The sequence below is a fragment of the Nomascus leucogenys genome, chromosome 13 (genome assembly GCF_006542625.1).
Source record: "Nomascus leucogenys isolate Asia chromosome 13, Asia_NLE_v1, whole genome shotgun sequence".
NCBI lineage: Eukaryota > Metazoa > Chordata > Mammalia > Primates > Hylobatidae > Nomascus > Nomascus leucogenys.
Genome location: NC_044393.1, coordinates 50,845,870 through 50,865,574, shown reverse-complemented (window position 1 = coordinate 50,865,574; position 19,705 = coordinate 50,845,870). Strand labels below are relative to the sequence as shown.

Sequence of the window (19,705 nt, the reverse complement as noted above, 5' to 3'; positions counted from 1 at the left end):
TATCTACTGGTTAAACTCAAGTATTTAATTTTCCTTTTCCATTAGCACTTTCTTTTGTTGTTATTGTTGCTATTATTTTGCTGTTACCCAATTCTGCTGCTTAAGAATTTATTAAGATATACTCTAGTTTATCTTAGACAAAAAGAATTCTTTTTTTAAATGAAAGCATCAAGTTGGTGAAAGAAGACAAGAAATTCTGTTTCATGATATAGTCTATTTGATGCTGGAGGAATTATGGTGTTCCTAGCAGTAGGCACTCCTTGTATGTAGTTGTCACTTGTATGTAGTGGTCACTTTTATAGTTCATAGATGTGGCCACTTCTCTGGCTTGCTTCTCGCGCAGAAAAGGTTAACAGAGCAGGCCTGACACTGCTGTCCTTAGAAAGGCCAGCTTTCAAGGTTGGCCATTGGCTGGTGCCTGGAAATGTGACTGGTAAATCATCCCCTAAGCTAATGTAAACCTTTTGCTAAATTATGAGTGTCTCACTGTATCTAAACTGTTTGTACAATCAGTGTGGTTTGTGCTGAACCTGCTTTGCTTCTGGGAGCCTGGAAGTGTGGTATGTGCTAGGCAGAGGGTCCCTGCATCACCAGCCCTAGTGAAAACCTTGGGCACTGAGTCTCCAGGGAATTTTCCTGAGCAGCAATGTCACACATACGTTGCTGCATTTTTGTTGCTGGGTGGAAAGAGTGTTCCGGGTGACACCTCGTGTGAGAGACAGAGCATATGGAAGCCTGTATGTGGATTCCTCCAGACCCTGCCTGTGTCTTTTCCCTTGTGAGCCCAATGTGTATTTTCACTATATTGATGTAATAAATCTTTTTTTTTTTTTTTTTTTTTTTTTAGAGATGGAGTCTCGCTCTGTCACCCAGGCTGGAGTGCAGTGGCACGATCTCTGCTCACTGCAAGCTCCGCCTCCCAGGTTCATGCCATTCTCCTGCCTCAGCCTCCTGAGTAGCTGGGACTATAGGTGCCCGCCACCACACCCGGCTAATTTTTTGTATTTTTAGTAGAGATGGGGTTTCACCATGTTAGCCAGGATGGTCTCGATCTCCTGACCTCGTGATCTGCCCACCTAGGCCTCCCAAAGTGCTGGGATTACAGGCGTGAGCCACCGCGCCCGGCTGATGTAATGAATCTTAGCTGTGAACACAGTTATATTCTGTGCCCCAGGAGGCCTCCTAGAAAATCTCTAAATGTGAAGGTGGTCTTGGGGACTCCTGGGCCCCATCTCCTCACACATCAGTCACTATGAAATTCCAGAAATATCACTTGATGACATTATCTTCAAAGATGCTGTGATCCTTAATCTTGGTTTCTTATGCATAACCATGCACTTTTCAGCTTAGATTTTGCCAGAGAACTAACATTTATCTAGTTTGACTATTGTTTTACTTCCTTAAAGGAGATTGTTCTGTGCTATTAAGTTCTTTCTTTTGTGATATCTCTAAAGTTTTTTATGGTCAAAATCCATCTCAATTTAATATCAAAAGTAGCAGACAAGTGCTAATATTACTAGCAAGTATGATTTAATGTTCCACTTTAGAGGAATAGATTTAGAAGAAATTCTGCAATACTGCTACAGTTAACAATGTTGATGACCGGCCACTCAAAAGTGTGCCCAGGCTGGGTGCAGTGGCTCACGCCTGTGATCCCAGCACTTTGGAAGGCTGAGACAGGCAGATTGTTCTGAGCCCAGGAGTTCAAGACCATCCTGGGCAACATGGTGAAACCCCATCTCTACAAAAATACAAAACAATTAGCTGGGCATTGGTGGCTCGCACCTGTAGTCCCAGCTACTCAGGAGGCTGAGGCTGAAGAATCGCTTGATCCCGGTTAGCAGAGGTTGCAGTGAGCCAAGATCACACCACTCTACTCCACTCCAGTCTGGGCGACAGAGACCTTGTTTCAAAAAAAAAAGAAAAAAAAGATGTGCCCAGATATTTAAAAAACCCTGGTTAATTTGAGAATTTCACTGTCATCATATATTTTTGGGTGATGTTAAGAATTAATGAAAAAATGTTAACATGATCTTGAATTTTGTCTTGTTCAAAAACATGTTTTTATTCTTCATGATAGCTTGAGGTGGCTTCACATTTGTTCATTACAGTTTGACTTATGCCACAGGCTGATCAGTAGTATGTTCTACTTGCTTACTACAGACAAGCAGCTGATGTGGGATGCTGAGAAAGTGTGGACCAATAGTGATTCTACAGAAAAATGAAAAGCTCAGGATAGTCATGCTGGTTAGATTAACTTTTTAAAGATAAACCTGTTAGAACAATATTAACTCTACGAAAATGTCTGGGTATAGATAATATTCAGGTGTCACCATGGAGTGAAGCATACCATTAAAGGTGGTATGTTTTAGAAGTGACAGAATTTCACAGGTCACTTTGATGTTACTGAATCAGTCAATGCTCTAGAGTGCAAAAGGTTATTCTATTCCAAGAGTTCAGATTCTTTACAAAGGGATTAATGCTGGTACATTTTAGCAGGATCATGCCTGTGCTTATTGATAATACATATATTTAAAAATATTTTATTAGATCCAAGCATTAAGGGTAGGAATCTGGGATGAAATGTTTCCTTGGGCCTAGAGCCAGCCCTGCAGAAACTTCTGAATGCTTTTTGACTCACTGTGAAGGCTTGCTAGCTCTCTCTGTAGGCTTTGAGGGGTGCACAAGATGCTGGAAACATAACGCATTTAAGGTCTTTGAGTTTAGATATTTCATTTGAACTCAGGATATAGATCTGCCCTGCTAAGTAAGGAGATATTAGTTATTTAGACAATGTATGCAAAAAGAATAATCTGAAATGAAAAAGTATTCTTTAGAAATCTTTTTTTTTCTTTTTTGTTTGAGACAGAGTTTTGCTCTTGTTGCCCAGACTGGAGTACAATGGTGTGGTCTCAGCTCACTGCAACCTCCGCCTCCTGGTTCAAGTGATTCTTCTGCCTCAGCCTCCCCAGTAGCTGGGATTATAGGCATGTGCCATCATGCCCGGCTAATTTTGTATTTTTAGTAGAGACGGGGTTTCTGCATGTTGGTCAGGCTGGTCTCGAACTCCTGACCTCAGGTGATCTGCCTGCCTCGGCCTCCCAAAGTGCTGAGATTACAGGCGTGAGCCACTGCACCCAGCCTAGAAATCTGTTTTTTTTTTTTGGGGGGGGGGGTGGGTAGGTGATAGAAGGATGAAAGTGAGTCAATTTATCTTAATCAACTTAGAGCTTATTATTTAGGTCAGCAGTTAGATCTTGTTTTCCTAATCTGAACAGGTATTATCTGCACTAGTCTGATGTGTCTGTATGCCTGTCTGTTTCTGTCTGTCACTCACTGAGATTATCTTTAAAGACCACCTCAGGTTTCGTTGCTTTTCATGTAATGACCACTCAGCTGTTTTGGATACACTAGAGCTATGCTGTCAGTAGTGTCTATAATGGGCTGCTTGGAAACAACAACTTTAAAGATGTTTGAAGATAAATCCATGAATCAAAACATGCTTTAAAGCCTTCCTCAAAAGCATACAGAAACACAACACAGGAGTGAATTTTCAGAAAAATTCCTAAATGCCAAGGAAATGCAACCATTGCGTGAAATGAAGTTTACGTTTTAAACTTCACACCCTGAAGATATGTTGCTTGTCTCTGGCCCCAGTTACAAATCCTTTGAGATAGTCTGATGCATAAACAATGTTAGGAAATAATTGATAAATTACTGTGTACTCAAATGAACAGCGGACTATCAGTCAAATTGTAAGAGTTCTAATATTTAAGTGGTGCTAGATCTCCTCAGACACTCAGAGATGCCCTGAAAGGTCCTGCATTTCATATTTTAAACATTCCTTAATGGAGGGAGCAAAAGAAAGAGTTCACACACATTTATTTCCTGGGCATAAACATATGTGTGTGTGTGTGTGTGTGTGTGCGCACGCGTGTGTGTGTGTACATATATATATATATATATATACCAATTGATAGCTAAATATATATTTAGGTAGAAATAGAGAACTGATGCAGTTTTATAAATAAGCATAAGCATTTATGGTTCACAGAAGGAAGAGCAAAAGGATGAATTAAAACGTGAAACGCACCATATTCTGGGACCTGTCCCGTGCCTCTCTTGAGCAGCAGCCTCACTCGTCTTCCTCCAGATTTGATGAGTTCTATTGCTCTGGCATGTGTCATGTCCCTTGTGCTTTCCCCATTGATTTCAATGATTTGATCTCCTACCTGTTGATTAAAGAAAAATTAAGTCAGCCAAAGATGGTTTTACTCAAGTTGCATTGTCAACAGATTAAAAAAAAGCATGTCTAGATGACCTGAGAGTATCCGAACAATTTGGTGGCAGCCTGCTGCTTCTTGGAAGAGGCTAATCCTGGCTGCACCCTGAATCTGGTCACCAAGCTTTATTTACCTTTACAGAAATGAAAGTATCAGACCACAAAGATTGCAGCCATATGTTACTTATTATGTTACTTATTACTTATTATGACAGAGACTGTAAACTAGTTAGCATTGTTTTAAAAATTAGGGAATATATCTGATACCAAAATTCAAAATAACCTGGCATCTTTGCTTTGAATCAAAAAGTAAACATTTTAAGGGCTTTTCATTGATTCTATTGCCAACTGTCAACTTAGTGCAGCATCCAATTCAGCATGTTGGATAAATTTATTGGTTTTTGTGCTTCTCTGAGAATTTTTTGTATGTATCATTTAAATTTCCCTGGGTGCTGTTGTGATATTGCCTTCTTTGTAAACAGTGGTTGGTTGATATTCACATTTGATGATGAGTTTTCTATCACAGCCCCTTGAATTAAAAATGAGATTCTCCATTCTCTCCACATGACTAATGCCCTGGCTAAATCTTTGCCATGCTCACACTTGATTGCCAGAAGCTGTCTGGTTAAATACCAATTCCTCCTGAATTGTCAGAAATGCCTGGGTTCCATAAGCAATTCCCTTTTGGTGTTTGTGAATAGATAATTGAAATAAAAGAGGTTCAACCATGAGCACATCATGTAACTCCCACAGTACCATTACTGTCAGGAACCCTTGAATTAAAAAAATGTCTCATCTCAGTGCAAGTAACATAAGACAAATTAACCAGCAAAAGCACAATGAGTTGCTTTGCAAAAATGCTATTTTAGTTAGGTCCCTTAAAGCAGATCTCAGTCTAAACTCTGTAATGCAAACAGAACTGTAGAAAAACTCTCTTTAGCTAATCATTATCAGTGCGGATGCTGCAGGCTTGCTGAGAATAGGAACACAAATTTTCCATCACAATGGCAGGAGAGCATGAAAACAAGACCCCCAAAGTCGGGGGGAAGAACATGTTTGTTGTAGCAAGGAAATGGCATCTCTACCTAAGGATGATTCTCTAAGGGGTAAGGGTTCCAATGTAATGAAGATAAAGACCTCCCTTTGTATACTCAGCTGCCTTTAGAAGTATGGATTTGGGGCAGTGGATGAGGTTTACCTCACTGGTATGACTTCCACATTCCACAGAAAAACCAAGAAGACAGAACTAACTTAACTGTTTTAGGGCCAGTAGCTTTCTTCAGGTTTCCTTAATTGTCTCCTTTCCTCTGAGGCAACAGGCATAACTTGAATAGTTTGCCAGAGGCCATGTATGTAAGCCAGAGGCAGAAATGGGACCAATTATCCCTCCCCCAGTAGCCCTCTCCTACAACAGAAACCTCCTGGCACAGAATTAAATTGAAAAAGTAAAACAGCAGTTCCAATGAAGTTACATGTAGAAAAAGTGTTTCTTCCTGGCTAGACTCTCTTCTGAGCTTCAGACTCACAAGTCCAGCTGATTACTAAACATCTTCACCTCGTTGTCTGTCCAACAGGCAACTCCAACTCAACAGCAGTAGAAGCAGTAGACAGGGCTAACTACCTTTCTCCCAAAGTGGTTCTTCCTCTTAATTCCCAATCCTGGTTAATGGCAACACCATTCACTCAAGCAGAAACCTGGGGGTCACGCTACACTCCTTGTTTTCTCCACTTCTCTGCGTCTGTCCCTGTCCTCATATGTATCCCATTGCTCACAAGCTCAATTCAGGCCTTTACATGGTTATTCCAGTATTCCCCTATCCCTCTCCCACCAACCTCTTTTCATTGTCACCAGAGTCATCCTTCTAAGGAAAAGCTTGCCAAATGTGTCATGCTTACTGAGGCATTCAGGCTTTCACACATACTGCTGTTCTTTTTTCTCCTCCTCCCCACAGGCCTGGTGATTTCTTGTTCTTTCTGAAGGTCCTAAGAATCTTCTCCTATGGGTGCCTTCCTCAACTCTATGCTCTTCACGGCAGAGATGTCTACTCTCTCTGTTCAGTAGTAATGGCACCCCACTCAATTTATTATGCCTCATTACAGATTCATGAGTCTCTGTCTTCCCTCCTAGGTTTTGAGTGTCTTCATTCAGTAAATAATTTCTGGGCACTTGTTATGTACCAGTCAACTGGGGATATAGAGAGAAATGGTATCATTTCTATGTACAATAAGTCCTCAGTCTAGTTGGGAAGAAAGTGGGTAAATAAGGCCATTACTACTCAATGTATCTTTGCGATGACAGAGGCATTCACAAAGTACTAAGGGCACAGAAAGAACGGACATCTAACCCAGAGGGTGGGGGTGGTGGGTATTCAGGGAGAGCTGCCAGGAGGTGGTGACATATCAGTTGAGTTTTGAAGTACCAGTAGGAGTTCCCTAGGTGAAGAGGGAAGCATTCTAGGCAGAGAGAGTAGCATATGCAAAGGCTGCAAAGTTTGAGGGAATGTTATATTTGGGAAACTGTCAGTAGTTTATTATGCTGTTCAGGAGTTTAGGTTTTATTTTAAAGGCAATGGCAAGGCACTAAAAAGTTAAGCATGGGGTAACCTGACCAGGGAAGCTGAGTGGTGGTTAGAAATCTTCCTGCAACCTCAGTATGGAAAGTGGAAGAAGAGAAAGGTGGAAGACTGAGGAAGGGAGCTGAGTTGCGGCGTTGTCACATGGTCTATCCAAGCGAGACATTAGGAGGCTGTGGGGAAGGAGATGATGAGGACAATGACACAGAGTCTGGGTCTCCTTTAACTGTGTGTCTGGATGAGGTGCACTGCATATATTGGTGAATGAGTGAAGTACTTCCACATGGCTTATCTTGAACCCATGGGAGAGGGAGGTATAAACCCTCTTGAACCCCAAATCGAATCTTGACAGCCACTGCTGCCTTGTGGTTACTTGTGTCCTGAGACCGATATTTTAACCAAAAACCATGTGGAGGGCAAAAGGGATCTTGTATTGTGATAGAAATAGTCCCATCTTTTGACTCTGGATGCATACTTGAGTTTAGCAAGACTTAGAAAATTTGAAGTTTTCATTCACGTGTGTGTTTATTTTCCCTTTTCCTTACAAGGAGCTTATGAGACTTAAAGGAGAAGGCATTAGCGTGGAGGAGAGAAGGGGTGGTTTGAAAGCTACGTGGGAGGAGGAGAAGCAGAGGGGTTTAGGGGCTGCGCAAGGGCTGAGCTGAAGTCCCTTCTGTGGGGGCCTCAGGGATAAGGCTCTGGGAAGTCAGGGACATTATTTTTATTGGGTTCCCAAGAGCCTGGGCTGACCTCTTCACCTGGCAGATTTCCATAATTTCAGCTTTCCATGTAGGGTCCCCTCAGAGGGAGAGGCTCTGATACATGCTGAATCTCTCCTATGCCCTTTCCCCATTCCAGGGTATCGGTGCCATTGGGTGGTGAGGGTTGTGTCTGCTGATTTTCTGCCTTATTTTGGAGCAATGGAAGTTTGGGAATAGTTCAAGATCTTACTAAATTGAGGAAAAAACATTTCTAGGGGCTGGTGGTGGTTAGGTAATGGAATGAAAATGCTGCTGCTGACATAGATTCAGACCATTGCAAAGCACTCTGGGCATTATTTTAATAGTGGGCGGACTCACGGGGACCTGGTTTCAATGGCAACAGACTCAGTCCAGACCTGGCTTCAAGACTTCCATCTCTCTTTGGAACAGTATGAACTGTGAAACGGTTGAATTTTCATTTTCATTCCGGTATCAGTATTCTGTATAATAATTTTAACTGTAACTCCCTAAATAAATTTGGGATGTGCTCTCTTTCACTGTCATCTGGATATATAAGAAGATCGACTTATCAGGGGGACAGCGGGAGGTGGGGCAAGAGGTTCTCTTGTTACTTTCCTACTTTCTGACCTCATCTGACTTCAGTGCAGCGGCCAGTGTGTGACCAAAGAGTGTCACTTTCCGCTATCACAATCGGGAGAATTAATTTTTTAAAACCAATAGAAAATTCGCAGCCCTTTTAGAAATGAAGAAAAAGACCAACTGTGACTCTGATGTAGTCTCTTTCTATACTCTCTCTGCCACAGAGCTATCTTCAACTGAGCTATGTTACTAAAATGAAACTTCTAAGATCTCCACTCGTTCTTAGAGTATTTTTAAAATATCGAGTTCCAGTTGAGAGGAATGGGAGAGGGAGATGGTGGGGGTGGAGGGGGGGAGGGAGAGAGAGAGACACACACACACACAGAGAGATACCAAAACCAGATAAAGGTAATTCAGGAGTCTCTGTGCGCACTGCATTACATGGGTCAAGGAAATGCCAAATGTAGGAAACTGACCAAAGGACTTAAGAGGAATTCTAAGCACTCATTTTTTTTTTTCTATGGAAGAGATGCTTTTATCTGTGGTCCCCTTGGGGCAACTAACAACCTTAGAGTAATGTCACAGGGGCAAGGTGGAATGGGATAACTGCTGTGTCTAGGGCCCAGCCTAGTAAGTTCTGCATTCCTACTCATACATTTCTGCTCATACATCATAGCAGATTTTTCTTTAACAAAACACCAAATCTTTGAACTTGCTTGGGGCTTTCCAGGTAAAAAACTTTTTCTTTTTTTGCCTATGGAAGGCCAAGGCAGGAGAAGGCAAACATCTCAGAATTCCTTTTGTGGTTAATAGTTCAGGTTGTAAGAAAAAATTTGAACTCTGTACTCTATGCATTTTTGTAGCCAAGTCATATATAAAGTATTTGGCTTGTCTCAATGAAATATTTATAATAATTAGATTAAATCCTGGATTTACTTTAGCCATGAGTCATGGCAGTCTCAGCTCAAAGGGTTGCTTGGACATCGCTACAAATGTGCTTAGCTGGTTGTAATCAGTTAATTGCCCTCATGTTACCATTGCATCATAAGAGCCTATTTTGCATGATCATATATGACTAAAATGATCCCAGATTATAATTAGGTATGAGGAATTGAGCTTCTTTGGAATATTATACCAATAAATCATGAATAATCTCTATTCCTTATTTCATGGTGGACTTAGCTATGGACCATTTTTGTGGCTAATGATCTGAGGTCACAGGCTAATGCCATCATCATTCCTCCCTTACAGGCTGGTTTCTCCCACTGACACTAGACCCCTCATGGACAGGGAACACACCTATTGTCTCTGTGTCATCTCTACCTGTCACAGTTCCTGAGAAGCAGGCCCTCGGTTCATCACAGTTGAGTCAATGAATATTTGGTTTGCCTTTCAGTGATAGTAAACGTCTTCATTTGCATGCCGTGTAAGTTAAGCTTTAGTGCACCTCAGCATACCTCAAGCTTTCTTGAAATACTGCCTTACGCAGTTCCAGCCAAATCATGACAATTTCAATGGTACTTACAGGAGACCAAATGAGGCTTCAGTAATGGTGACCTGCATACATTGGTAGTGAGAGGTAAAGTTATAGGAAACAAATGCTAGGATTGAGAGTAAGAGGAATGGAGGCTGAGTCTGAATGAAATAATGAAGCGCCAGGAAAAGGAAAAGTCAGAATTAGGGTCTTTGCTGCTGTAGTCATTGTTATGGGTGCTCTGACACTGGGATGCCTGTGCCCTAATGGCCCTGATGGAACAAAGGACAGGCTGATTTCCAACTTGATGGTGATCTTTGATATCTACTGGCTGTTTTCATGATTAACTTTGTCCGATGTTATTTAATAACCATTACAGGAAGAATATTTTTCAAGGGGTTACACTGAATGTTTTCATTAACCTTCCCATTTCTTTCATTAGATCGCGATTGAATTAGATGGGTTCCAAGTGCCTAGTACAGGGCCTGGCTTTCGTTATAAACTGTTAGGCTCAGTTGCCTCAGCAAGGCACAGGAGCCCATAAAATCAGCAGGTTTTTCCAGAGAGAAAACTTCTAATCCAATTGGAAACTGAAACACATGCTTGAGAGCACCAGAACTGTGAATTTTATTTGCTTCAATTAATTTATATATTGAAAACTGTCTGAGACTCTCTTTATACTGTTTTAGACAGTAATCACTTAAACAGAAAACAGGCTGGGCATGTTGGCTCATGCCTATAATCTCAGTTCTTTGGAAGACCGAAGTGGGAGGACTGCTTGAGTCCAGGAGTTCAAGACTAGCCTGAAACACATGGCAAAACCCCAATCTCTACAAAAAATAAAAAACATTAGCCAGGTGTAGTGGTGCATGCCTAGCTACTCAGGAGGCTGAGGTGGGAGGATCACTTGAGCCCAGGAGGTCGAGGCTGCAGTAAGCCATGATTGCACCTCTGTATTCCAGCTTGGGGAACAAGTGTGAGGACTTATCTCTAGAACAAAACAAAATAATAACCCCCACCCCCACACACACACAACAAAAAATCAAACCCAAAAAAGTCCCAGCATCTCTTGAGAAACTTCATCCAAGCAGAAGTGTGAAATGACCCTTATGGATGCACAGAAGAGAGAAGAATCCTTCATCAAGGTTCTGCCTAAGCACATAACCTGTTTAGGAGGGTCACAAAGGTGAGGGGAACAAGCTGGTATTGGAAGTGAAAGGCTGCTGCAGGATTCTGAGAATTCACCACTTGATGCAGGTGATATGCCTTCTTTGGTGTTGTTATTATTTGTGTTTAGAAAAGATGTAGTCGCAGCTCAGAAAATATCCGGCCGTTGACTTGAGCACACTATCCTATGGTGGGAGTGTGGCCTTGTCTGGACATTCATATCAGGGAGCTGGCTTTAGCAAAGATTTAGGGGGAGCTCTCCCTTCCGGAGCCTCCATTTCTATTTACAAAAATCCTCTAAATTAAAATGTGAAGATATATGTAAAATTTGAAGTTGACACAGTATCCCTACTGTGGAAGTAGTTGAACCCTAAATTACGATCTGGTATCTTCCTCACTGATTCCTTCCTTTTTCCTTGTCAACTGTTACTGATATTAATCTCATACAGAGAATTTCATTAGATAGCTTCTTTCTAACTCTCCTTACTCTTCTAGGGCTCTTTTTCTTTTTAAATTTTAAATTTTTTTTTTTTTGAGATGGAGTTTCACTCTGTTGCCCAGGCTGGAGTGCAGTGGCACGTTCTTGGCCCAGTGCAACCTCCACTTCCTAGGTGTGAGTGATTATCCTGCCTCAGCCTCCCGAGTAGCTGGGATTACAGGCACACTCCACCACGCTCGGCTAATTTTTTGTATTTTCAGTAGAGAGGGTTTTACCATGTTGGCCAGGCTGGTCTTGAATTCCTGACCTTAGATGATCTACCTGCCTTGGCCTCCCAAAGTGCTGGGATTACAGGTGTAAGCCACTGCACCTGGTCTCTTCTAGGGCTCTTAACTGGGGTTTATGTTTAATTCTTTTAAGTTCTCCCCTCCCCTAGCTCTATGCATGCTCTCTGGGTGATCACTTCCCATCTTTTTTTTTTTTTTTTTTTTTTTTTTTTTTTTTTGAGACAGGGTCTCACTTTGTCACCCAGGCTGGAGTGTAGTTGTGTGAACTGGGCTCACTGCAACATTGACCTCCCAGGTTCAAGCAATCCTCCTGCCTCAGCCTCCCAATTAGTTGGGACCACAGGCATGCACTACCATGTCTGACTAAGTTTTATATTTTTGGTAAAGACGGGGTTTCGCCATGCTGCCCAGACTGGTCTCGAATTCCTGAGCTCAAGCGATCCACCCATTTTTGGCCTCCCAAAGTGCTAGGATTACAGGCGCGAGCTACTGCGTCTGGCCCTTCCTACCTTTCTAAGGTATTTGGCGTGTTTCCTTTTTGGTGCCTTTGTACATGCCGTTCCTTTTGCTAGAATCTGAGTCCTCCTCCTCCTCCCCACTTCAAAAAGGGAAATCCTACTTTTCTTTTAGGAACCAAACTTCAGGGATGATATCATCCAGACAGCCTTTTATGATCCCAGCAGTCTGGGTTGGGTGCCTTTCCTGTGCATTTCTTTAGAAGTATTGACCTTTGCCAAGAATACTGTAAGCTCTCCAAGGACAGGAACTCTGTCACATGGGAAATATCCACATATATCTGTTCAACAGATGGATGAATGTTTGAAAGAAGGCATTTTTCAGAAATTATCTTTTTGGCTATATGCTCCTTAGAGTTTAAACCAAATGTAAACAAGGTTTATAATAAAATTCTAATTTGGTTTCATAATATATGTCAACCAGGTTTGATCATGATCAAATAATACATGGGAAGTGCCTTGTAATCTCTAAATATACAAATATAATCTATTATTAATTGTAGTAGTTACAATTAACAATAGATCATTGTAATTATCATAATAATGGTAGAAGAGATAAAAAAAATAATAAATTTTTCATAATGAACCTGGGAGAGAAGTGGTTGAGCTTCTGAGGGTGTATTAAATGGGGAAAAGGGGCAAATGATATTTTTCTGGAAATATCACTGAGAGGTTAAAAACGAGAAAAAACAAAAACAAAAACAACTCTTCTGTTTGGTAAGCACTGCCTGATAGAAATTCTTATAAGACATGAATGGTATTTCGTATTCCATGATTTTAGATGAAGTTCTTAGGAAAAGAATCTCATGAATGTTGGGCAGATAATCCAAACCCTAAACTAATACAGAGAAATAACTGCAAGTGTGGCAACAGACATGAATGTGAAGAAAGAGATTTTAAAGACAAGCTGGTTGGAGCAAAACATTTTCTACAAAGGAAAAATAACTGCCGTCATTCCATTTCTCATATGCTAGTTTGACTGCTCAGGTGAAAAGAAACTGGGGCAATATCTTAAAATTATTGGCCTAAGAATAGAAAGCTATCACTGGCAGCTCAGCTAGCTTATCCAGTTGCTCAGAAATCACTTATATTAGGTCATGAAGTCAGTTTCCCTAGTTGACTGAAAAATAAACAAAAAGGAAATCAAAGAGGAAGCTTTCTATTGTGAACTCTGTATGGGCTGTTATTTCTCTTCCTTGGATGTAATTGAGAGAAAATGAGGGATTATTATTATGTATACTTATCTAATCAGATACATTTATTTTCTGGATAAGCATTAGGCTTTGTGCAATGACTTCTATACTGACTCATGATAACAATTCCTTGCTTTCCTGAAGCTAACTGTCTTGCATATTGCATTTACATTTCAACTTTTTAGCACCTTCTCTCCTCTCTGACCTCTGCTTCTGTCTTTACATCTCTCTCTCAGACTGTGTGTACACCAGTCCTAGACCTAACAAGTTAACAGCGTGAATGAGCATGAAAAGGTATACCAAGATGGGTGGCGGGGACATCGGTTAGCTGGGATTTTGAAGATAATTTAATGATGGGACTATTTTCGAAGTATTGGCAGGGTTAATGCAATCAAAGAGGGCTGTTGAGGCAATGAAGAATAAATATGGTGAGTACTGTTACCACTTCTAGTCTGAAAGACATCGGGGAGGAAAAGAAATTACAGGGGCTGAGTGAGAGCTGGTGCCATGAAAGAGAGGCTGCCTATCTAGAGCTGGAGCTGTAGCGGGAAGGAATGCTGCCAGGCCCACAGCAGCAAGGCAGGAGCAACAGGGTAAGAAATACCCCAACCTCTCTGTGGCAGACAGAATAATGTCCCCCATCCCCAGATGTCCACCTCCTAGTCCCTGGAATTTGTATTATGTTCCCTTACATGGCAAAAAGGATTTTGCAGATGTGCTTACCTTAAGGATCTTGAGATGGGACGATTATCCAGGATTGTTTGGGTGGGCCTAATATAATCACAAAGGTCAAAGTCTGAGAGAGAAATGCAAGACAGAAGCAGAAGTCAGAGAGGACAGAAGGTGCTAAGCTGCTGGCTTTGAAGATGGAGGAAAGAAATATAAGCCAAGGAGGTTCTAGAAGCTAGAAAAGGAAATGAAACGGGTTCCTACCCCAGAGTCTCCAAATGGAACCAGCCCTGCTGACATGGTATCTTGATTTTAACCCAGTGAAACAAACCGATTTCAGACATCTGACTCCAGAACTGTAAGACAATTGATTAGGGTTGTTTGCGGTCATTTATTACAGCAGGAATAGAAAAGTAATGTACTTTTTCTCTTTCTGCCCTCTGATCTCCTGTTGATGCTTCTCATTGGCCAAATCCAATAGGAAGCCAGAAGGCAAGAGGGTTTGGGTGATACAGACATAGCCATCATTCCCCCAGAGTAGGGCAGAGAAGGAAGTAGAATAAATCTGGGGGAGAAGGTAGAATAAAGGAAGAACCAGCACTGGGGTGGGGTAGGTGTGGGATGGAATAGATTTTAAAACATCAAATATGCCAAATATGCCAGATGAAAGCTTTAAGCAATAATTCAAGAACAAGACAAAAATCAAATGGCAGTCTAGCTCAAATCCTATTGGAGAAACTTTTTGGAAATCTTTATTTGTTTTAATATTTTACTTTAACATGTGTCGCCTCTATACCATTATAGAAAGAGGAGTGGTGTCAGGGTTACTGAGTTGAATGCTCTTTTTAAAATTGCCTAAGATGTCAGAGTTACCTTTGTATCTGGTCAGTTTCCAAGTCCCGTCAGTTCTACATGTACCCTGTCTCCAGCAGCTGCCTCTCATTTCCCGTTTCTCTTGCTGCCATTCTACATTAGCTGTTCCTCTCTTTCACCTCTTCTTTCCATCCATATGGTTGCCATAATTATATTTCAAAGAGCATCTCTGATTTTGCCTCACTCCTCCTCAAACACCTCTCCTCCTGCCCTGTGCTTCTTGAACAGAATCCAAACTCCTTGACATGAGGTGTAGATCCTTTAGGAGCTTGTCCCTGTGACCTTCTGGCTTATTACCACCCTTCTCTTGTGTTTAGTCTGGCCCACTTGTACTTCCTCCACTCTTCCTTCCTCGGCATTTTTGCTGCTGTCCTCAGCCTTCCTTATTATTTTTGTCATTCTCCCTGGATCCTTTAATCCCATCTCCTAATCATGCCCATTCTTCAAGGCTCTGCTCAAATCCTCCATGAAGCCATCGCTGGTCACTCCAGGGGAAATTTATCCTCCCTTCTCTGTGTGTCCACTGCTCTTATAGCTATGCCTGTCTTGTAGCACTTACAGTCACACTGCCTGTTAGTCTAGGTATCTATGTATTTAATTCTCCCCACTACCATTTCTGAACCTACTAAAGTATAAACTCTTGGAAAGAGGGAGTGTATCTTTGTATCTTCTAGTAGTAGCTAGAATAGATGATAAAACCTTGCAGTGGGGACAAAATGATTACTGTGTAGGGCACAAATGATTAATGGCAGAGGGAGAGTCTTTGGGGGAGGTGAGGGTGTATGGGAGACTGGAGGGGGGCTTTGAGGCAGCCTGTGCCTTGCTCACTATGGTTTTCCTACTGTCAACTGAGGTGCCTGGCACAAGATAAGAGCTTCACGAATATTTCTTAAATGAATAAGTAAATGCTATCTACTTCACTTTGGCCAAAGGCAACCTTGAATTCTGAGAGAACAAAGTCTTAACAAAGGTCCCTAATATTTGTTATAATATGAAGGCAAAAAAAATGTATTAAGGTAAAAACAACAGAATCTTCTGCTTGCAAGGAGAGGCAAGCTTACAAACAGCAAAGGCTTTGCCAGCAACCAGCTGAGGAAGACACAGCCACAAGGTGGAAGCATCTCTTTTCTTTCTGAAATAACCATGCCTTTGTTGGCATAACCGGCTGAAAGCAGACAGACTGATTTTTGCATTTACCAGTCCTGTAAGAAGCACTGGGAAATACACTCTTATTTATGATAGTTATTCTATAACTACCTCCCAGTATACAGCTTGAGAGCAGACATTTGATTGTATATTTCCACAATATCTTTTGTAGCTTTTAACATAGTAGTGACTGATAATTATTACTCTGCACCCACTGCTATGGTCTGAATGTGTCCCTCCAAATTCATGTGTTTGAAACTTAATCCCCAATGCAACAGTGTAGGGAGGCAGAGTCTTTGGGAGGTGTTTGGGTCATGAATGGGTGAATGCTACTATTAAAAGGGCTTGCGGGAGTGGGTTTGTCCTCTCTCGCCCTTCTGCCATCTGCCATGTGAGGACACAAGAAGGTTTATACCAGATATTGGTGCCTTGATCTTGGACTTCCCAGAAACCAGAACTGTGAGAAATAAATTTCTCTACTTTACAAATTACTCAGTCTCAGGTATTCTGTTATGGTAGCACAAACAGACTAAGACACCAATTAAAGCATGCATAGGGGCACTGAAGGCAAGGAGCTCATCTTATTAATCTTTTTATCTCTGGTTTTTCTTATCCTTACTTAAGGTGATGCCACTGACCTTCGGGGGGAATAGGAATTTATGAAAGATCTCATAGCTTATAAGTGGAAGTAACAAGACCAGTTGCAGGTTCCCTAATTCTAACACCCAGAGCACCTTACCCTTTATGAAGTTGCTTCAGCATTGCGGAAGTGGGGAGTGGGGAGAAAGGCACAATAGTAGGATTTTACTTGGTTCAGAGATAAAGGTTTCTTCTACATGAAGAAGCAGCTATTTGAGATTTTATGATGTATTATTAACCTTTGGGACATTGTTTGCAAATACATATTCATGTGTTGCAAATAGCTTTAAAACCCAGGTTCATTCAAGCATGAGTAGGATGAAAAAGAAAGTCTGATTCACGTGTACTGAGGATAGCTGTAAGTGTGAATACATCTAGTTAGTACTTCATGGGTCTGAATTTCCCTGGTCAGTGTAACTACCTTCACTTCAAATAAATGTTAGTTTTGTCGTTAGCTTTCAAAACTACATGTGTTAAAGTTTCAGATCAATGGGATCACCAATGTCCTTGTGCCCAATTTTAACAGTGCACGAGGAGTATACCAAGTGAAAAAACTCATGTCTCTGAGGTCTACTATCTTTGTTTGGCCATAATAAAAATACAGTCTTTCTTTAATAGCTCAATTTAAAGTCAGCTCTCCAGAGAATCTGTACTCATTGCCATAATACTCAGTGGTATTGGCAATGAGTGCATGGATTATACTGATTTTTCTATTGATATGCTAACACAATAAATAGAAAGAGTAGCAGTGCATCACTATCATTTTGATGCACAAAATAAACATTATCCATTTTACTTTCTTTGACTATTTAAAGTCACATATTAATTACTTAAATTTTACAACTAGGAATGTAGCCGAGTGTCTAAAAATCTTGTTTCTGTTCAAGTTAATTCAGATTGTCCATCCATGCATGAGAACAGATGAGCTATGAAATTGGGCAGCATGTTTTCTGGCAATAATGAGGAGATAATATTCCTTAGGAGTATTTAAGTGACATCACTATTGATAGGTTAATTGGAAATAAAAATGTAAAGATTTCTTAAATCACTAAAATAAAAAGCCTCTGGTTTATTGTAGCTTTGCAATGTACTTTTTGAACTGTCCCACTTTTCAGTTTCGGTTAATAATTGTCTGATTAATGTAACTGCAGCTGCTCTCAGAATTCCACATACATCTCTTGGATAATCAGCCATTTCAAAAGGAGACTTTCCCATGCATATCTTGATTCACAGTCATACTGTTACCTCTATTGCTTTACCAATTTCTTGAAAAATGACTCCTGCATCTAATGAAGTATTAGGTTGGTGCAAAGGTAATTGCAGTTTTGGCTGTTAAAAGTAATGGCAGGGAAACCCTGTCTCTACTAACCCCGTCTCTACTAAAGAAATACAAAAAAATTAGCTGGGCGTGGTGGCGGGTGCCTGTAGTCCCAGCTACTTGGGAGGCTGAGGCAGGAGAATGGCGTGAACCTGGGAGGCGGAGCTTGCAGTGAGCCCAGATTGAGCCACTGCACTCCAGCCTGGGTGACAGAGCGAGACTCCTTCTCCAAAAAAAAAAAAAAAAAAAAAAAGAAAAGAAAAGAAAAGAAAGTAATGGCAGACTGGGCATGGTGGCTCACATCCATAATCCCAGCATTTTGGGAGGCCGAAGTGGGCAGATCACTTGAGGTCAGGAGTTCATGACTAGCCTGGCCAATATGTTGAAAGGCTGTCTCTACTAAAAATGTAAAAAAAAATTCACGGTGGTGCACACCTGTAATCCCAACTACTCTGGAGGCTGAGGCAGGAGAATTGCTTGAACCTGGGAAGTGGAAGTTGCAGTGAGCCGAGATCGTGCCACTGCACTCCAGCCTGGGTGACAGAGTGAGACTCCTTCTCAAAAAAAAAAAAAAGTAAGTAATGGCAAAGACCACAATTACTTTTACACCTAATATATGTAGAATATTTGGTGGAGAACAAAATACAATTTGATGTGAAGTCACAAGAGCTGACTACAGTTGAGAAGCTGATATAAGAGGCACCTTCCATGTTCAGAAACCAGAGTACCACTTGCTGCTATTTAAGAGTTTCATAATTGGTTTGAAACAGATAGCTAAAGTGATATTACTCTATCACACGTTCTAACTAGACTTAAATTATTTTTAGTTCTCTGTGTGAACATTTATACTTATGCCATGAGATACATGCATTTAGATTTCCATTTCTACACTGAGATCTCAATTAATTGCCCAAGAGCTTGTTACAGAATTGTGAACTACCCAGATGAAAAAATGGACCCTTCATAATAATTAGCACTTATTAACATGGTTTTATGCCAGGTACTTTTGAAATATTATCTCACTTAATTCTCAAATCAAGCTACTAAGCAAGCAAGCAAGCAACCAAACTTCTATGGGCTGGAGGGAGCAGAAAAATTCAAATTAGCCCTGAAAAATATAATTCTAATTCATATATATGATCAATAAATAAATAATGTAGAATGAACACCACTGGTACCAAGATATCAAGTTAATCTTTGCATGATTATTTAGCTTGAGCTCTCCCATGCCACTGACTGTACCCCTTAATTTGGGTTAGACAGATACCTTTAACACTGTGTGGGTGATTGTTCAAGAACAACTTCAGTCCACTTCATGATGCTTCCTCTGTCCATGTATTTTAATTCCTTGAGTGTATTTTCTAGTTTTCTGTTCTTGGCTCCTGCCTTAAACTATGGCTCTTGTCATTTCTTCCATTCAATTTCTTGCATTTTCCAGTAATCTTTGGATATCTTTCAGTGATACTCCCTCAAACCTGCCTGAATTCATCATTATATTGCTCCTTGTGGAGGCTGGCCCCTCCTGCATTGTCCCTGTACAATCTTGCATTGTTCTTTGGTGTGATGCTGCATAGTCATTTTACAAATGTGGACCACTTGTCACCAAAGGTCGGGGTACAAATACATGAATGGGAACCCTAAAATTCATCACCATTTCTATAAAAACAATTCCACTGGCCTGTCCTGACAGAAAATCCTTATTTTCTTATCCCCTTTATTTTCCAAGGATATCACATTATTAATGTAACTGGTTTGACTGAACTGTCTGTAGTCACTGAGAGACAATGTGCAATTGATTTATTTTTCCAACAACTACTACCAGCTGTGCT

At 40.9% G+C, this 19,705-nt stretch overlaps 1 protein-coding gene across 13 annotated transcripts in view; it reads right to left on the bottom strand.

Annotated features, from left to right (window-relative positions):
- MAGI2 (membrane associated guanylate kinase, WW and PDZ domain containing 2) overlaps positions 1–19,705 on the bottom strand; it is a 1,476,658-nt gene that overhangs the window by 57,619 nt on the left and 1,399,334 nt on the right. For all 13 annotated transcript variants that reach the window (XM_030825454.1, XM_030825458.1, XM_030825457.1 and 10 more), the window contains one exon: positions 4,094–4,232. In XM_030825454.1, the coding sequence (XP_030681314.1) occupies positions 4,094–4,232 (139 nt within the window). The remainder of the gene's footprint in view (positions 1–4,093; positions 4,233–19,705) is intronic.